At 34.7% G+C, this 19,866-nt stretch overlaps 1 protein-coding gene across 1 annotated transcript in view; it reads right to left on the minus strand.

The window, feature by feature from the left end:
• The window catches only part of WDR78 (WD repeat domain 78), a 51,227-nt gene that overhangs the window by 15,533 nt on the left and 15,828 nt on the right, over nucleotides 1-19,866 (minus strand). Inside the window, 6 exon segments of the mRNA XM_015566006.1 lie at nucleotides 2,472-2,623; nucleotides 3,786-3,872; nucleotides 7,695-7,897; nucleotides 14,009-14,203; nucleotides 16,258-16,452; nucleotides 17,316-17,364. Of these exon segments, the coding sequence (XP_015421492.1) occupies nucleotides 2,472-2,623; nucleotides 3,786-3,872; nucleotides 7,695-7,897; nucleotides 14,009-14,203; nucleotides 16,258-16,452; nucleotides 17,316-17,364 (881 nt within the window).

Consider the following 19,866-nt stretch of genomic DNA (forward strand, 5'->3'; position numbering starts at 1 on the left):
GCAGGGACATAGAAAGGGAATGGACTGACTATTCTTGGGCAGGAGGAAAGGGGTGTGGAGATGAGGGAAGAGATTGGACAATAATCGTGCACCTATGGATGAGGACAGTGGGTGGGGAGTGAGGGTGGAGGGAGGGGTGGGAACTGGGTGGAGGGGAGTTATGGTGGGAAAAAAGAGTAACTAATGTAATAATCTGAACAATAAAGATTTAATTAAAAAATAAATAATTAATTAATTAAGAAAAGACTTAGAGTACAAGTGATAAGGACAACACAATAGAGCACTATAACCTACTTATAGAGTGCTTTTATTGTTGAAAACTGGATTTTTAATTTAAATATTTTGAAAAACAGGAAAAATAATCACTTTGACACCTAATATTCACTGCCATTTTTCTATTTCTTAAAAAGAAAATTGTTACTACATTAATTCTATTGGTTCTCATAACAAATACAAAAGCAAATTATTTCCTTTCTTTTAAAAATGTATTTCACTTATTCTATTCCTTTTATTTTTTCCTAGTTAAATTGTTTAAATTTAGCTTATTTTATACATATTGAATATGAAAGATAAGTATCTTTATCTTTTTTTTAAAATATATTTTATTGATTTTTTACAGAGAGGAAGGGAGAGAGACAGAGAGTCAGAAACATCGATGAGAGAGAAACATCGACCAGCCGCCTCCTGCACATCTCCCACTGGGGATGTGCCCGCAACCCAGGCACATGCCCTCGACCGGAATCGAACCCGGGACCCCTGAGTCCGCAGGCCGACGCTCTATCCACTGAGCCAAACCGGTCTCGGCAAGTATCTTTATCTTTATAAGGATTTTTCGTAGTTGAAATGAATAAGTTGGTTAAGTTTTATTCACTTCTCAGTGAATTTTAAAATCACTCGTCAGATTACTGACTGCTCTGTTCCTAGTACTGAATCCCTTGATTTTTTTTAATGTGAACTCTCCAAAATAATAGTTCTGAATCTTTTAAAAATCATAGATATCTTTGATTTTATGGTAAAATTTATGGACCCTCTTCCTGGAAATAAGCAGAAAAGCCCCCACTTACAAAACTATGCAAATAATTTCAAAGTTAAGCATAAGTACTTCTGTTTTAATGCCTATTTCCATTCAGTTCCAGCAAAGTTTACTCAAAACTAATATAAATATTCTATCTCATTTTTGCCCCATTGATATATGGTCTATTACAAAAACCTAGTATATTCAATATCCTCCTCCCCCTTTAACTTTTTTGTTTTCTCAATATGACTCATTTATTTATTCATTTTTTTTTCCTTTTAAGAGTTCTGTATCTATTTCTTTTTCATTAAACTTATTGGGCTGACATTGGTTAATAAAATTAAATAGGTTTCAAGTGTACAATTCTATAATACATCATCTGTATATTGCACTGTTTGTTTATATTCATACATTCATTCTTTTTCTTTTAAAAAAATATATATTATTGATTTTTACAGAGAGGAAGAGAGAGGGGTAGAGAGTTAGAAACATCGATGAGAGAGAAACATTGATTCAGCTGCCTCCTGCACACTCCCCACTGGGGATGTGCCCGCAAGCAAGGTACATGCCCTTGGCCGGAATCGAACCTGGGACTCTTCAGTCTGCAGGCCGATGCTCTACCCACTGAGCCAAACCGGTTAGGGCCATTCATTCATTCTTACACACTGTAATCCTGTTACATATCTGATATCATGTGATGGATGTATTGAGCATGCAAAGATAAACAAGACTTAATGTTTGCTCTCAAAGAGCTTACAGCCTACTCAGGAGAATGATATATACATAAACAATTTATATACAGCATGATGTGTGCTGTGATAAAGTTGTGTATAGCATGCACCAAAGAAAGAAATGAGAATGTTTCCTTGAGGAGGTGGTACCACAGCAATCAAGGATACAAACTTCCAGTTATAAGATGAGTCATTTCTGGAAATCTAATATATAGCATGGTGGTTATAGTTAATGATACTGTATTGTATACTTGAAGTTTGCTAATAGAGTAACCTTAAGTTTTCTCACCACACATGCAAAAAATAGTAACTATGTGAGGAGATGGATGTGTTAATTAATTTGATTGTGGTCATTTCACAATGTATACAAATATTCAATCATCGCATTGTACACCTTTAAAAAATCAGAGTGTACAACCTAAATATATACAATTTTTCAGTTATACCTCAATAAAATTGAGAAAATTTTTCTTTAAAAAAGAATAAGCATAAAACTTTCAAGCCAAAGGAAATTTGTTGGTGAGGTGGGCAGAGAAGATAAAGGAGATATTAGGGCAAAGCATTCCAGCTGGAGAGAAAATAGGAGAAATTATTAAATGTTTGAAAAATGATGTTACCATTCTCAGTAACAATGTAAACATTCATTCAAGACCAAATAACATTAAATTTTTACTTCTCTCTAAATAAGCATATATTCTACATTTATCTAATTCTTGGATCCTCACCTGCTATCCAGAACTGGAACATTAACGTTGCTCTGTACATTATAAACTGCAATGGTGCCATTGTAATAGCCAACTGCTAAAAGATTAGGTGTTCCAATGGAAAAATCCACAGCAGTAACTCCATATGGACTCTGATAAATACGTTCTGGCCACTGAAACAAAAATACTATATTACGTGTTAAACTTGGTTTTGTACACCACAGTAGGTAGGGTCTGATGATGGCTAAAGTGTAGTCTAGTGCCAATGGGGATGTGAGAAGAGTTAGTCTACATTAAGTTACTTTTCCTAAGTTGCAGTACAGATGAGAACAAAACCTCCTTTCCCTCCCTTTGATGAATTCTCAGAGCTCAATAATTTTAAGAAATATAAGATGGGCTTCTACAATAATGACCATATATTGGCAACTTTTCAATACTATTTGTTTGATCAATATAGGACTACATTCTTAAAGAAACAATAATGGGCTCCAAACAAATGATCTAACATATGTGTTCCTATCTGCTCCAAACTCACTAAGGTACTTTCCTAAAATTTTGTCAAGCATTTTATTGGTTTGTTTCAATGTCTAATCTAAATACTTTCTTGTTTTTAACACCCTATTGGAAAAGAAGACAGCCTACTGATGATGAATCTTATATCAATCCTTCTACCTGTCTAAAATTGCTTCTTCCTTTCTTTTATGCTATATAAACCCATCTTTCTAACAAAAGTGGGACTATTTATAAAAACCCTATTTTCATATGATCTTCTGATCCTTTTCTAAGTTTTTTACTTTACATTTCAGTTGTGAATTAAAACTAAATGTAAAGCTATAAAGTAACAAATTGACTGGGGCTATTTAGCACACACACACATGCACACACACAAATGGTTGATTCTTATTTATTCTCTTTGAAAAGTTCATGGCAATAAGATGGTCATATTAACCTATTTTATATCAGTTGAGGATAACAGAAATCTATCTTATAGGGTGATAAGGAGTTATTCATATATTAAGAAACAACCCAGTATTAAATGAAATGTAATTTTCAAAGGATTTTTTTTTTTGCAAATTCATTCTTTGTAATTAGCCATGATAAACAATAATGGTCCAACTCTGGATCAACAGATATAACAGTACATGGTATATGCTCAATAAATATTTATTGAATGAACTTGTAAATGAATTTACTTTAACCTATATCAAAAAGAACAAATTTTAATTATTATGTACTTAAACCAAAAAAAAAATGTCTTGCTTGAACAACTATCTGCTTTATAATCATGTCAACATTTAATTAAATAAAAATGGGTCTTCATCCTGTTTGGGTTACCATGGGATTCTTTATTGACCAGCAGCAAGCCAATCCTTTTTTTTGCTCTTTAAATCCAAAATGCCCATAGCCAACAGCCAAAAGGTCCTGAAAATCAGAAAATTGCATTTAATATAAGAGAGGGTGACATATAAATATTTGCAAATGTACAAAGATGCATATTAATGAACTGTGTTTATAATAGTGATAAAACATTTCAATTAAGACTTTTTCTAAATACTAGTATACCCTCTATTTTACTTTACACCTTCATCTTCCTAAGCAAAATTATAATGATAATCAAATTTTCAGATTAAACAATAAGTACCCTCAAAGAATAAATTGCTAACAAGTTCCTTTACATCTATGATAATAAAAGGATAATATGCTAATTAGACTGGACGTCTTCCAGATGTCATTCCGGATGTCCTTCCTGATGAAGCTGGGGCCGGAGGGAAGCCAGCACAGGTCCTGGGTGCTTGCTGGCGGGCCAGAGAAGGGAAGCCCAAGTCTCAGGTGCCAGAGGGAAGCTGGTGCTGGCAGCCAGGGGAAGGAAGGTCTACTCTTGCACGAATTTTTGCACATCAGGCCTCTAGTATTAAGATAATCTTCCAAAACTGCATTATTACATTATAATATCCCTTGGGTTTTTTAGAATGACCAAATCATACTAAGTGTAAAATAAAGATATTTAAGGTAAAGACAGGTATCATAATATGATGTGTCTCCCCCCTCAAAATTCATATGTAAAATTCATAATCCCCAATGTGATTATATTTAAGGACAGGGCTTTTAGGAGGCAATTAAGGTTACATGAGGTCATAAGGGTGGGGTCCTAATCTTGTAAAATCAATGGCCTTTATAACGAGAAAGACACAGCAGAGCCCTCTCTACCATATGAGGACACAGACATCTGCAAGTCAGGAAGAGAGGCTTCCCAGGAACACATCAGCTGGCACCTTGATTCTGGACTTCCTAAGATCCAGAATTGTGAGAAAACAAATTTTTCTATTATTTACGCCACCCAGCCTATATTTTATGATGGCAGCCTGAGTTGATGAGTAAAGCAGGTCATTTCAAGACATGCTTATGTAAGTATAAATAGACACTTTGTAATACTTTAAGCAATAAAAAAAAAAAAAGGGATCTCCAAAAGAAAAATAAAAATAAATAAATAGACAAAAGTTAATGATTGCCCTGGCCAGTGTGGCTAAGTTGGTTGGGTACATCCCATGCACCAAACGGTTGCCAGTTGATTTCTGGTCAGGGCACATGCGCAGGTTGCAGGCTCGATCCCCAGTAGGGGGCGCACAAGAGGCAGCCAATCGATCTTTCACTCTTGTAAAATGAAGACAACCCACCGAATAGGAGAACATATTCACCAATGATACATCTGACAAAGGATTAATATTCAAAATTTGTAAAGAACTTCTAAAACTCAAGACCAAAAATACAGACAATCCAATTAAAAAATGGGCAAATGAGCTTAATATACACTTCTCCAAAGAGGACATACAGATGATCAATGGACATATGAAAAGATGCTCAGCATCAATATAATCATCAGAGATATAATTGCAGATTATAACCACAATGAGAAATCACCTTAAACCTGTCAGAATGGCTGTCATCAATAAATCAGCAAACAAGTGCTGGCGAGGATGTGGAGAAAAGGAAACCTTTGCACACTGATGGTGGGAATGCGGATTGGTGCAGCCACTATGGAAAGCAGTCTGAAGTTTCCTCAAAAAAGTAAAAAATCAGACCCCCACATGACCCTGCAATTCACTCCTGGGAATGTGTCCAAATAAACTTGAAACACTGATTTGAAAGAATATATGCACCTTTATGTTCACTGCAGTATTATTTACAAAAGCCAAGATTTGGAAGCAGCCCATGTGTCCATCAGTAGATGAGTGGATTAAAAAGCTGTGGTACATTTACACAATGGAGTACGAGTTGGCCATAAAAAAGAAGGAAGGCTTACCCTTTGCAACAGCATGGATGGACCTGGCGAGTATTATGCCAAGTGAAATAAGCCAGTCAGGAAAAGACAAGTACCATATGATTTTACTTATATGTGAAATCTAATGATCAAAATACATAAAACAAAAAACAGAAACAGATTCATAGATACGAAGAACAGACTGAATGCTGTCAGAGGGGATGGGGGTTGTGAATTGGTGGGAGAGGCCTGGGTGAAAAAGGTGAAGAGGTTAAGAAAAAACAATATGAGAAAATGGGGGGTGGAGGGAGGTAGAAAAGGTAAAGAGGGGTGAATGGTGATAAAGAGATTTGATTGGGGTGGTGAACAAACAATACAATATACAGAATAATGTATTATAGAATTGTACACTTGAAGTCTATATAATTTTATAAATCATTGTCACCACAATAAATTCAATAAAATAAAATAAAAATAAAATGTTAGTGTATTCAGTTTCCAAACAGAATTCATATGTGTTTATTACAGTTATTACTGATTTATTGAATCTCACTTATCTATGAGATGTTCTCAAGTATAGTGTTACAATGACAAATCCAAATTAAAAGGATTTTATTTTATTAAGAATCTTATACATCCCAGCCAGTGTAGCTAAGTGGCTGAATGTTGAACTATGAACCAGGGGTTCATGGTTCCATTCCTGGTCAGGGCAAATGCTCAAGTTGCAGGCTCGATACCCAGTGGTGGGCGTGCAGGAGGCAGCCGATCAATGATTCTCTCTTATTATTGAAGTTTCTATCTTTCTCTCCCTCTTCCTTCCTCTCGGAAATCAATAAAAATATATACATTTTACAGTGTTATTTAGTCTTCAACAAAAATGATTATAGAACTTCTGTTTTTTAATAACCATAACAACTATCATATTTGCACATAGCATCTTAAATGACGTGGCAATAAAATAATAAGGCTAATTCTTAACCATACATAATACAATACAACTTAAACCAATGAATTAGTTTTTATCACTTTAAAAATACACTAAATACTTATTGCCATTACATAAAAGCGTTTTGGAATAACGAGGTGAGAATCATGTCTTCAGAAGCAGTTTATAAACCCCAAGAGAAAATAAGTCTCATTACTCTATAATCATCTCTTTTTTACAAGCAAACGAGCCATCCCCCAATTTGATGATTCATTTAATGAATGAATGGTCTTTCTCAGGATGATTTTTAGCAATTAGTATTTAAAAGCAAGAAACCTGGAGGTAGATGTTTGGGTTTGAACTCCAGCTGTTTTACCTACATTGTACAACTTTGGGCAAGTTGTTTATCCTTTCTGTGCTTCAATTTCCTCAACAACATCATGAAACCTAACTCACAGAGTTTTTGTATTAATACAAGTAAAATACAAATACAAATCTGGATACCTGAGTTTAGTAAATGTTGAAATAAATCAAATATATACTATATTCTGCTTCATTTCTTAATATCTGATACGGATTCAGGGAGTGTCTCAAGTACGTCTATTAAGATAAAAATGGTGCCCTAACTGGTTTGGCTTAGTAGATAGAGCGACGGCGTCAGGACAGAAGGTTCCCAGGTTTGATTCCCATCAAGGACACATGCCCAGGTTGCAGGCTCAATCCCCAGTAGGGAGCGCGCAGGAGGCAGCCAATCAATGATTCTCTCTCATCATTGATGTTTCTATCTCTCTCTCCCTCTCCCTTCCTCTCTGAAATCAAACAAACAATCAATATAGATATATATAAAGATAAAAATGATAATGTATTTGTATTAAAGGAGAAAAAAATTTTCATAATTATATGCATTTTTCATTTTGAAACATGAATTTTCTTTAGAGGCATTTTAAAACTAGGGGTTGTTTATTTAAATACTTGCCTAATATAAAAAAAATATTCATTAGGACTTGACAATTTCCCTTAAATGCTAGAGATGGAATTGTTAAAATATTAGATAACTTACTGGATTTGTTTTATTCCAGGCAAGGCTGCTCACATTAAGGCCTTTGGTTAAGTCACAGGAAAAGGACCAAAGTCGTTCCAAATTGGCTGGTATTGTTGATTGTTCTTCACCTATTTCTATTTCTTCATCCTCTTCCTTCTTCTCTTCTACCTCTTCACGTTTTTTACCTTCTGAAAGGTCTTTATGCCCTTCAGGTTTGGGTTCTAAAATTAAATCAAATAAAAAGATTATCACCTGGCCAGTGTAACTTAGTGGTTGAGCATCTACCTATGAAACAGGAGGTCATGGATTCTATTGCTGGTTAGGGCATATGCCTGGATTTCCAGCAAAATCCCCATTGTGGGGCATGCAGGAGGCAACCTATCAATGATTCACTCTCATCATTGATGCTTCTCTCTCTCTCTCTTTCTCCCTCTCCCTCTCTGAAATCAATAATAAGTATATATTTTTTAAAAAATACGATTGTCTTCTTCTAATCTATAGGACCCTGCCAAAAGCTCCAAACAGCATCTCTATCTACTATCAACACTGAGCACCCCTAGTGTGCAATAAGGTCTCTACCTCTGGCCAGTCAGAACTCAAATGTCTCCCAGACCAGAGTAGACTCTGACACTTGTTCATTTTCTAGCTCCTGGTGGTTGTTCTTTACTTTCCGCAATTTTACCCCAACATGCACAGTTTTTGTATCAGGCAAAGACTCTATGGTAGATTTATGCATTTTTTTCCTCTTCATAGCTTCCTCCTGCCTGATTCTTTATCCCACCAATTCCAGTCATCTCAGACTCTCTGAACTCTCATCTATATCTGTGTGTCATCAAGTAGCAAAACTACATACTTAGCTACAATTCACCCTATGCCCTGTGGTCTCATAATTATCTACATCATAACCAAAAGTAAAAGTACTGTTTCATCTTTTGAAAATGGTCAATGATGGGTTCCACATGGCTGTGATAAGCTTCCAGTTGTTATGGGCAGACTGTCTTAAACTTGCCCTCCTGCCACAAATGAATATAAAACTGTACATGAAATATGAGGTAACTGTTTTCAGGCATTAAACAATAGGCATTGCACAGCTGTGAACACCAGGGCCAAGCATACTGTCAGCCTGGGACCGTTATCTCACCACGTGCTGGGACGTGAGTGGAGCAGAACACAGCAGTCTAGCTGAGGAGGCACAGATAAAAATGCACAAAGGCAGAATGTTAGACTGAGCAACAAAATAAAGACCAAACTATATATTGTTTATAGTAGACACAGGTTAAACATAAAAATAAAAATGTTATAAGTAAAAGGAATAAGGATAATGCAAATAATAAGGATAAGAAAGTTAGTGAGGCTATAGTAATGTTATACAAATTAGGCTTCAAGACAGTATTACCAGAATAAGTATGGGCATTTCCTAATCATGAAAGTATAAATAATGATTTGTAAAAAGGGTAGCATCCATAAGGCAGAATACTTTTAAGATTGAATGTACCTGATAACAAAGCTCTCAAATATGTAGAGCAAAATTAATAAACTTAAAGGGAAATATAAACAAATTTATAATCCTAACTAGAGATTGAAATATTACTCTCACATTAATTGATAGAAAGGGTCAACAAAACTTCAATAAATAAAGGGGAGGATGGGAGACATCTGTAATACTATCAACAATAAAAAATATTTTTTTAAAGTCAATAAAGATAAAAATTGAAAATACTATCAACAATTTGACAAAATTAACATTTTAAAAATACCATACCAAATAACAACAGAATATAAAATCTTCTTGAGTATAAAACAGTCACCATATGCTGGGCCATAAAACAAGTTTTGATAAATTTCAAAGGATAGAAATCATATGGAATATGTTCCCTGACCACCACAGAATGTTAAATTAGAATTCAATAAGAAAAAATAGTTTAGCTCTAGCCAGTTTTGCTCAGTGGATAGAGCATCAGCCTGCATACCAAAGGGTCCTAGGTTTGATTCCGGTCAAGGGCATGTACCTTGATTGTAGACTCCTCCCCAGCCCAGGCCCTGGTTGGGACTCATGTAAGAGGCACCAATCAATGTGTTTCTCTCACATCGATATTTCTGTCTTTCCCACTCTCTTTCACGCTCTCAAAAACCAATGGAAAAATATCCTCAAATGAGAATTTTTTAAAAAGAAAGCGTAGTTTAAAAATCACTAAAAACTTAAAAATAAAAAGACACACCTCAAACTAACCTATTGGTCAAGAAAACCCACATAAGAAATAAAAAGTTAACTGAATAATAATGAAAACACAAGATATCAAAATTTGTGGGATATAGCTAATATAGTACTTACAGGTAAATTTATAATGTAAAATGCCTGTCTTAGATAAGAAAAAATATGTGAAATCAATGACAAACTTTCTATCTTAAAAAACTGGACAACTAGACTAATAAAAAAGGAGAAGAGAATTCACAAATGAATATAAAAAATTAAATAGATGATATCACTATAAAGTCTACAGCTACTAATATTAGATAGAATTTGAGGAGAGAATATTATTAATAGCTTTATGCAAATAACTTCAACCACATAAACACAATTTACCAAAACTGACACAGATAGGAAAAGAATATCTGAATAACCCCATATCTGTCAAAAAAAATTACGTTCCAGATGGGTTCACTGGTAAATTTTATCAAGCAATTAAAGAAGAAGCAATACACATTTTTTTGGAATATAGAGAATGAGAGAAGACTTCCAAAACTCATTTTATATGTCTATCATAACACTGATACAAAAACTCATCAAGGGATTTACAGGAGGAAAACATTGCAAAAGAAATATGCTACATGAACTCAGTGCAAAATTCTTAAGAGAATATTTTAAAATCGAATATACCAACATATAAAAAAGGATAATACAACATAACCAAGTGAGGCTTAACCATAGGGATTCAATTTGTTTTAGCATTTGAAATCAAGCAATGTAACTGGCTACATTGACAAATTAAAGTAGAAAATTTATATAATCACTTTAATGAATTAGAAAAAAATTTGGACAAAATCCAACACCCACTTATCTTTAAAAATGTCTTGCAAACTAGAAAGAGAAGGAAATTTCCTCAAATCAATAAAGTGCATCTACAAACAACTTTAATTCAAATTTAACAGTGAAATATTGAATCTTGCCCTCTAAGTCCAGGAACAAGTTAAAGATATTTGCAAACTTGGGACAGGCAAAGATTTCTTGGAGAGGACATGAAAAACATTAACTACAAAAGAAAATCTGAAAGAGAAGACCTCATCGAAATAAAAAAAATTCATCAAAAGACAAATATATTGGCAAGCCATAGGCTTAGAGAAGATAGCTGCAATACATGTATCTTTCAAAGAGCTTGTATCCAGCCTAGCCAGTGTGGCTCAGTTGGTTGGAGCATTGTCCTCTGCACCAATAAGTGGCAGGTTTGATTCCCAGTCAGGGCACATACCCAGACTGCAGGTTTGATGTGTGCAGGAGGCAACAGATCAGTGTCTCACTCTCACATCAATGTGTCTGTGTCTCTCTCTCCCACACCTCTCCCTTCCTTTCTCTCTTAAAGGGGGAGGGGGGGGGAAGAGCTTGTATCCAAAACATAGAAAAATACGTTCTGACAACTTGATTTTAATAAAAACCTCAATTTTAAAGTGGGCAGAAAATATGCTTAGCCGGTGTGGCTCAGTGGTTAAGCACTGACCGATGAACCAGGCAGTCACAGTTAGATTCCACGAGTAGGCACAGAATAAAATTGAAAGTAAAAATATATTAATAAAAATTTTTAAAGTAGGCAAAGGACTTGATCAAACATAACACAAAATAAGATATACAAATGACCCAAAAAAAAGCACAAGAAAAGTACTTAATATGACTATCTTTAGGGCATTAAAAAGATTGCCAACATCAGGTGTTATCAAGAATATAATGCAACTGGTACTCTTATATTGCTTGTGGGTTGTAAGATGGTACAAGTACTGTGGGAAGGTATTTTTCAGTTTCTAAAAAAAATTAAACATAATTCTACCCAATGATCCAACAATTTCATCTCTAGGTAATTACCCAAGAGAAATGAAAACATGTCCACAAAAATACACACAACAATGATCATAGCAGCTTTACCCATAAGAGTTCAAAACTGGAAACAGTCTAGGTACCCATCAACAGATGAATGAATATACATATCATGATGGTGTTTTCATAAAATGGAACAGTACTTGGGAAAAAAATAAACTACTTATATACGCATCAACCTAGATGAATCTCAAAAACATTATGTTGAATGAAAAAAGCCCGACACCAAAGAATACTTACTATAGGAACCCACTTATATGATATACCAAAACAGCTAATCAGTAGTGAGAGAAATCAGGTGAATGCTTTCTATGGGGGAGAGGAGATAAACTGTAACTGGAAAACCACACAAGGGAACTTTTTATTTCTTTATTGATTAAGGTATTACATATGTGTCCTTATCGTCCCATTGCCCCCCCCCACTGTCCCCCACTCATGCCCTCACCCCCCTGGTGTCTGTGTCCATTGGTTAGGCCTATATGCATGCATACAAGTCCTTTGGTTAATCTCTCCCCCTTACCCCCACCCTCCCCTGCCTTCCCTCTGAGGTTTTTTTGTTGTTGAATCTTTACTGTCTCTAGAGCTGTTTTTATTTATCAGTTTATGTTGTTCATTATATTCCACAAATGAGTGAGATCATGTGATATTTATCTTTCTCTGACTGGCTTATTTCACTTAGCGTAATGCTCTCTGGCTCCATCTATACTGTTGCAAATGGTAAGAATTCCTTCTTTTTTACCACAGCATAGTATTCCATTGCATAGATGTACCACAGTTTTCTAATCCACTCATTTGCTGATGGGCACTTAAGCTGTTTCCAAATCTTAGCTATGGTAAATTGTGCTGCTATGAACATAGGGGTGCATATATCCTTTCTAATTGGTATTTCTGGTTTCTTGGGGTATATTCCTAGAAGTGGGATCACTGGGTCAAATGGAATTTTGGGGATTGATGGATATATTCTCTATTCTATTAGGGTATTAGTTACACAGGCTTATATATTTTCAAAATGTATCAAACTACACAGTTAAAATATGTGTATTTCATTGTGTGTAAATCTTACCTCATTAAAAATTTTTCTATGGTATTTTTATTTCTTAGGTATATTTAAAGAAGTGATCTATCAACAGTTTTGTTTTTAAAATGTCAAAATGCACCGCATAAAGTAAATTTCAACCTTATAACTCTTTAAACATAGGATTAAAAGTTTATGTATGTTTTGAAAATGTTAAGTATCAACCTGATATGAGAGAAAGGACATAGTTTTTTAATATTCTTGGATATATGTAAGCAAAAGGTTTACGAACATTTCTCACACATGCTATTTTGTAACCTGACTTTTTGATGTAGGCATATAGAAATTTGATTTTGACTTGAAAGAGCAAGAAAGATTTCATGAAGCAGTTAGAAAGATGGGAATACAATAGGCAAAGATGTGATGGATACAAGGGTGGACTGACAAACAAAGTACAACTAAGGTAAGGCAGGAATGTTCAGGTTTTGTTTGCAAATTGTCAGGTAAGTATTAAATGGCTAACGTTTAGGGTCTCCAAAGTCATACCATGAGATGAAATAATCTGTGGCCATATTGCAAGTATCTTTGTATGATACATATGAAGTTTGTAATTTATGCTAGACCATGGGACAGTTCTGAAGTTTTTTAGCAGTTAAATTCCATGTTCAAACCTGTGTTTATGATACATCAGCATGTCAGAATGGTAGAAAGAAAAAACAATTGGAATGGAATCAAAAGATCTTGGTTGAAGGCCTAGCTTTGTCATAGACTATGTAACCTTATAAAGTTCCTGTAGCCTTTATTTTGTTCATTCAAGTATTGAAAGGTTGAATTAGATAATCTCTAAAATCCTTCCAAATATTTGAGAACATGTGAGATGGAATTTGTAGCAATGAGAATAGGAAGAAAGACCCTGCAATAAAACTAGGAAGAGGTCATAAAAGCCAGAACCTGGGAGGTATAAAAGGCAATGGAAAAAGAAATTTGAATATGAGAGAATATCTAATGCAGGGCAAAGGGAGCCACAAATGCTTATGAGTTTTTAAATCTAAGGAACTATGACTTGCTGTGGGCCCTTTAGTCTGAGTTCTGTTACTTGCATGTTTAGGGCTGAAAGCTATATAAACACATCTTCTGATAAGTGATAACCCAGCTGATATTAAACTTAGTAGTAATAACACCATTTAATTTTTAAAAATAGTTGAGTTTGTTTAAATTTTATTTTTAAAATACCTTTTAAAATAGGAAGCTGACGATAAGCTGCAAGTTTGGGCTGAAATACATTCTCCATTAGAACTCGTTCCATAAAAAATAAGTCCTGGTGAAACTTTTCAGATTTGAATATTGCTTCTGAGTGGTCTTCTTCTTCATCATGCATTTTAGCCAGAATTGCATTTTCTATTTCCATTATAGAACTGGCTTCACTATCTGTAAAATGCAAACATAATGTAATGATAAAATAATCCAAATAATATTAGATGATTCATCCTAAATATTAAAAAATGACATTTTGTCATTACTATTTGTTTTCTTCCAGAATTCAACAACTTCAGGAGACATTTGTTGAATAATTTTTATGTACCAATCACATGCAAGATATACATATATTATCTCATTTTGGAATTCTCAATCACTCAAAAGTATACTAGCTTTCAAAAGATAAGCAATGATAACCTCATGAGGAAATTTTCATTCATGTCTATACATTTTTATTCCAATTAAAACAAGATAATCAGTCTTCAGATAAAGGTCCAATCTGATTGTTGCTTTATAGGAATATTATACTACTGCTGTGTTAATTTTTTATTGACATTATAGTAAATTATCAAAAACTTAGTGGATTAAAAACATGCAAACTTAGAGTGCTGTAGGTTAGCGGTTTGGATGCAGCTCTCATTGAGCTAAAACCAATAAGTGAATAGGGTTTTGTCTCTTTCTGAAGAGTCTAGAGGAGAATTTGTTTCTTTGTCTTTTCCAGCTTTGGACCCACCCACATCCTTCCCCCATCTTCAAAGTCAGCAATATTACATCTCTCTGACCTTCTGTCATTGCATCTCTCTCTGATCACAGCTAGGAAAGGTCCTCCATTTTAACATACATAGGACTAGATGGAGCCCACTCGGATAATGCAAGATCATCTTCTCCTTTGAAGACCTTTATTTAATCAGATCTGGGAAGTCTTTTCTGCCATGTAAGGTAAGGTATTTACACGTTCCAGGTATTGGGATGTATACATTTAGGGGGAAGTATTAGTCTGCCTAGCACACTATTTAGCAGGCTTTTATTTTAAAAAACAAAGGGAAATCCTGCTTAACTAAAGATGGCCCAGATATTTTTGCCTGTTCCTCCTGCTAAATGCAATTAAAAATCCTGGAATTTCCTATATAATAAAAGGATGATATGCAAATAGACCAAATGGCAAAACAACTGAACAACCAATCAAAGTGTAATATGCTAATGATATGCTAAAGCTGCTCAACTGCTCACTATCATGTGCACTGACCACCAGGGGCAGATGCTCCAACGGGTAGGTGAGCTTGCTGCTGGGGTCCAGCTGATTGGGACTGGGCGAGATGGGCCGGATATGCCCTGGAGCCCTTCTGCGATCCCTTCTCAGCCCAAGTGTGCTCCGGTGGGGTTCCTCAGCCTGGCCTGTGCCCTCTCGAAATCCAGGACCCCTCAGGGGATGTTGGAGAGCCAGTTTTAGCCTGATCCTGCAGGCCACTCTCCTTGGGAGGGTGCCAGACGCAATGCTCATGGCTGGCGAGCGCTGCTGTGGCAGTGTGAGCCTCTCCCGATCAGGACTGACTGGGCGTGAGCCTGCAGCAGGCACAGTGGGGCTGGGATGAGCGGGAGTGGCAGGTACGAACTACAGGTGGCGTTGGATTGTGGGTTTCGGCCCTATCCCTGCAGGCCACCCAGAGGGGCCCCACCGTGCACAAATTCATGCACTGGGCCTCTAGTATATATATAACATGAGAAGGCTTTAAAAGTCTTTGGAAGAGGAAGGTAGAGCACCTAGATAGAGTCCTCAGAATCCAAGGAATGATACCATTGTGAATTCTCTGGGTTTTCTTATTGCCACATATATTCCAAACATAAAGCTGAAGAAGCCAGCAAATTTAATGAAATTGAATTGTAAATTCTATCCCTCCCCGACTCTGCCTCCCCCAAAAAATCTCCAGCCACAGATGGTTTTACTGGAGAATTCCACCAGACATTTAAAGAATTAACACCAATTCTATACAACCTCTTCCAGAAAATAGGAGGGAACGGAAAATTTCTAATGCAACTTATGACATTAGGATTCAAAAAACAAGACAAAGAAAGTACAAAAGAAGATATAGACCAATATCCCTCATGAGCATAGACACAAAAATACTTTTCATGTTCCATACAGAAAGAAAATATTGTAACTGCTAAAAAAAAGAATTTATTAAAAATGTCATGTGAAAAACCTCATTCAAAAACTGAAATCTTACTTTTTTCTGTAGTACTCTCTGGCCCTCTTCGATCCTGATCTTTAGAAGGTACACTGACTTTACTGCTCGACTCAATTATAGATCGTTTTACACTTCCTCTACAGCTTGAGTCAACTGTAGATTGTTTTATTGGTAAAGATGCAAGCTCCAGAGTATTATAAGAATCATATAAATCCCAAGCAGTAGACATTATGCCTAAATAAAGAGACAGCAAGGTAAAAATTACTATAAACCAAAATTCTAATATTTTAGTTTACACACAACTAGTCATAGCAAAATCTAAGATATCTACTGTCTAGGGGGGGGAAAACATTTAACCACAATGGCAGGAAGTGGATAAAAATAAAAATAAATAGATCATGAAGACACCTTAAGAGATCCTTAGGCATCACACTCTTACCACCTATACTTTAGTGGTAGCTCCAAATTAGCCTTACCATCCTTTCTGATCCCCACACCTTCCTTCTCTTCATCCCAAACTGGAACAGTAGAAGATCAACATTCTCTCAGTTGACATGAGCCCAGACAATTTATAATGATAAAAGCGTAATATGATACTTAGACTGGACAGCCAAACAACCTTCCAGACATCTTTCCAGATGACCTTTCAGACGAAGCTGGGGCTGCAAGGGCAGGCCAGGGCAAGCAGGGCTGCAAGGGCCGAGCCCCTTGCACGAATTTCGTGCATCGGGCCTCTAGTCACGTTATAACAAGGTTTACTATTCCTTTACTACGGTTAACACGTAAGAACATGTTATATTCCTCAGAACTTTGTATTTATAATCATCTAATTCCATTTTACCAAGAAAAATTTTCTATATACTTATTTGAAAAGATCATACAAATTGAGAAAATGACAGGCCCTGTTCTCACAGAGCTGGTAGAGTAGTAGGGTTTTGAAATTCTCTTTTAATTTTTTGTTTATCTATATTTATTCAAATGAGCAAATATAATACTGTCTACAAAAAAAAAGCTCCCAACCCTTAGTTGCTGATATAAAAATGAAAGGCTTATATAGCAATTATTTCACCAGTGACCACATAATAATATATTCCTACATGCTAAACTTTCATTTAAAGTACAGGGATTTAATAAAGAATTTTCCCCCTGAAAATAAAAACAGGATCTGGACCTAATAAGTGCAACTACTTCATTGTTAGAAGCTTTTTTCATAATGAAAAATGGAGGCTCGCTGGGGTTTAACAAGGTTTTCAATTAGTAGGAATATTAATTCACATTTCATAACATTTCTATCTTATTGAATTTATTTTAATAGTATTAGTAAAATCATATACAGAATAAATACCTAGTCTATTTTGCTGAATTGAAAGCAGAATAATTTCCATGTTCATGGAATAAAAGATCATAGAAAGAAATCATCTTTGAATATTAAATTATCTAACCTCCACCCCTTTATCTGATAGTTTAAGTTGAATTACACTGTTATATGGCCACTAATAAAATAATTCCTATGTAAATGAATGTGCATGTTATAAATGAGCAATGTAAAATGTTAGAGTGATTTACAATTGTTTCTTCTTTGAAGATAACATTGGTAATTTTACTTTGGATCATTATACTTGTTCATTTGAATAAAGTAATGTAAGAAATAGAAAATTTCAAACCACATCCATAAAATCATGGACAAGATGGAATAATAAATTATTATAACCTTCTAATTGTATGTTGTATATTATTAAAGAAAGCTATGTTAACTAGTATTAGAAAAAGTATTTCCACCTATACCTATGTTCTGAGCATTTTTGAATCTCAGATATACCTAAATAGTTTTTATACATTTAAAAACAGTTTCTTTCTACTAGTTTAATTCTAACTACAAAAGAGTAGCAACTGGTTATATAACATTTACAGAATAATTACTTTTTAGCTGAGTAAGAAGACATGGTCACTTGGGGAAAAAAAAGGTAAATATGACTTTCATGTCCATCACCCAGAGATAATAACTGCTAACATTCTAGTGTATGTCCTTCTAGATTCACATATAAATGTATTTGTATGTAAACAAATATGTGTATATTTTAATAAAGTGAGTTCATATCACACATACTTTTATTAAAAACTTTTTATTGTAGTATCATATATAGAAAACAAAGTAGCTTTATGAAATCTACAAAGTTATGAAATTTAATTGTATTTTCAAAAGTTAGCCAGAAACACTAATACACTTACTCTATTATCCACTTATCTATAATGCCACTTTTATTATAGGGGCTTGGCCCCCGTCGCCACAGCTCTGTCCAGAAGGTTGTCTGGAAGGATGTCTGGTCTAATTAACATATTACACTTTTATTGTTATAGATTACTACATACATAACTGTTAAGTGGGGAAAGAATCCTCACTTTTTGTGAATCTTTACAGAAGAAACTTCACTAAATGAACACTTCTGGCCTTTGTCCTTCACTGATGCATTAGAAGGAATTTCAGTTCAGTCACTTCTGAATTCTCTTGTTAGGCATGCTCATTTACAGAAAGCATTCATTCTGGTCTGTTCTTACCTCTACAGAGGAGATCTGTAGTTGGCTAGTTGTGCCAATCACTATTGCTAAGTTCTATTCTGGAGGTAAGAAATAGCAAGCCCACTTAGCTGCAGATTGAAGGCTACATTTTTCAATTAACTTTATCAATAATAAAGGTAATATTTTGATTTCCATCTCTCTGACTCCTAAATCTCTTTCAATTTCATACAAAATCAGGGAAGGAAGACATCTATAAAACCTTAATATTTACTCGGTTTGTATCCAAATTCTTTAGTATAAATTGTCTTTTATTATTTTAATAAAATTTTCATTGTAAAATATATACATATCACCGAAGAATGTATAACACATATATGTGTAGTGTCAAGAAAAATTAATAATACCAGGTACTTACCAGCCATACAAAATTGAACATCCCCAGGTGCTTAGAAGTCCCTTGGACATTCTCCTAGCATAGCTTTCTTCCTTCTAGCTACCTAGTTTATAGTTTTGCTGAATTACAAAGGCCATTACGATTATAACCTTCCTTCTAATTACCCCTTTGGCAACACTTCACAGATTTAGGACTATGCAGTGTTCTCAGCGTTGTTAATTTAAAAACATTAAAAGATAGTAGTTAAGAGAACAGGCTCTAGAACTAGACTGTTGAGGGGTATCATTTGTCTGCAGTACTAGCTGAGTGACCTTGGTCAAGTTAGTTAACTTCTCTTTGCTTGTTTCTTCCTCTATAAACTGGGGAATAATAATAGTACCTACTTCATGAGGTTCTTGTGAGAATTAAACCGGTTAAAGGCCTAAAATAGTGTAAAAGGCCTAGAATAGTATCTGGTTCATATTAAATGTTATTAGTTATACATGATATTCTTTGTAACATAAACAATTAGTTTCTATAACATTTCATAAACACTTGAAGAGTACAAAGTTCTATGATACAGTTTGTGTAAAAATGAAAAATGATAATTATGTTATTTAAATCTTCTATATCTATGTTTATTACTTGTTAACTTAGTTGTCAAATTCCGAAAGCTGGTACTCAGTTACTGTTGTGATTTGGCCAAATTATTCCTAGTTTTTGCTTTATATACTTTAACATTTACTTGTTAATTGATA

The sequence above is a fragment of the Myotis davidii genome, unplaced genomic scaffold, assembly GCF_000327345.1.
Source record: "Myotis davidii unplaced genomic scaffold, ASM32734v1 scaffold122, whole genome shotgun sequence".
NCBI classification, from domain to species: Eukaryota; Metazoa; Chordata; class Mammalia; order Chiroptera; family Vespertilionidae; genus Myotis; species Myotis davidii.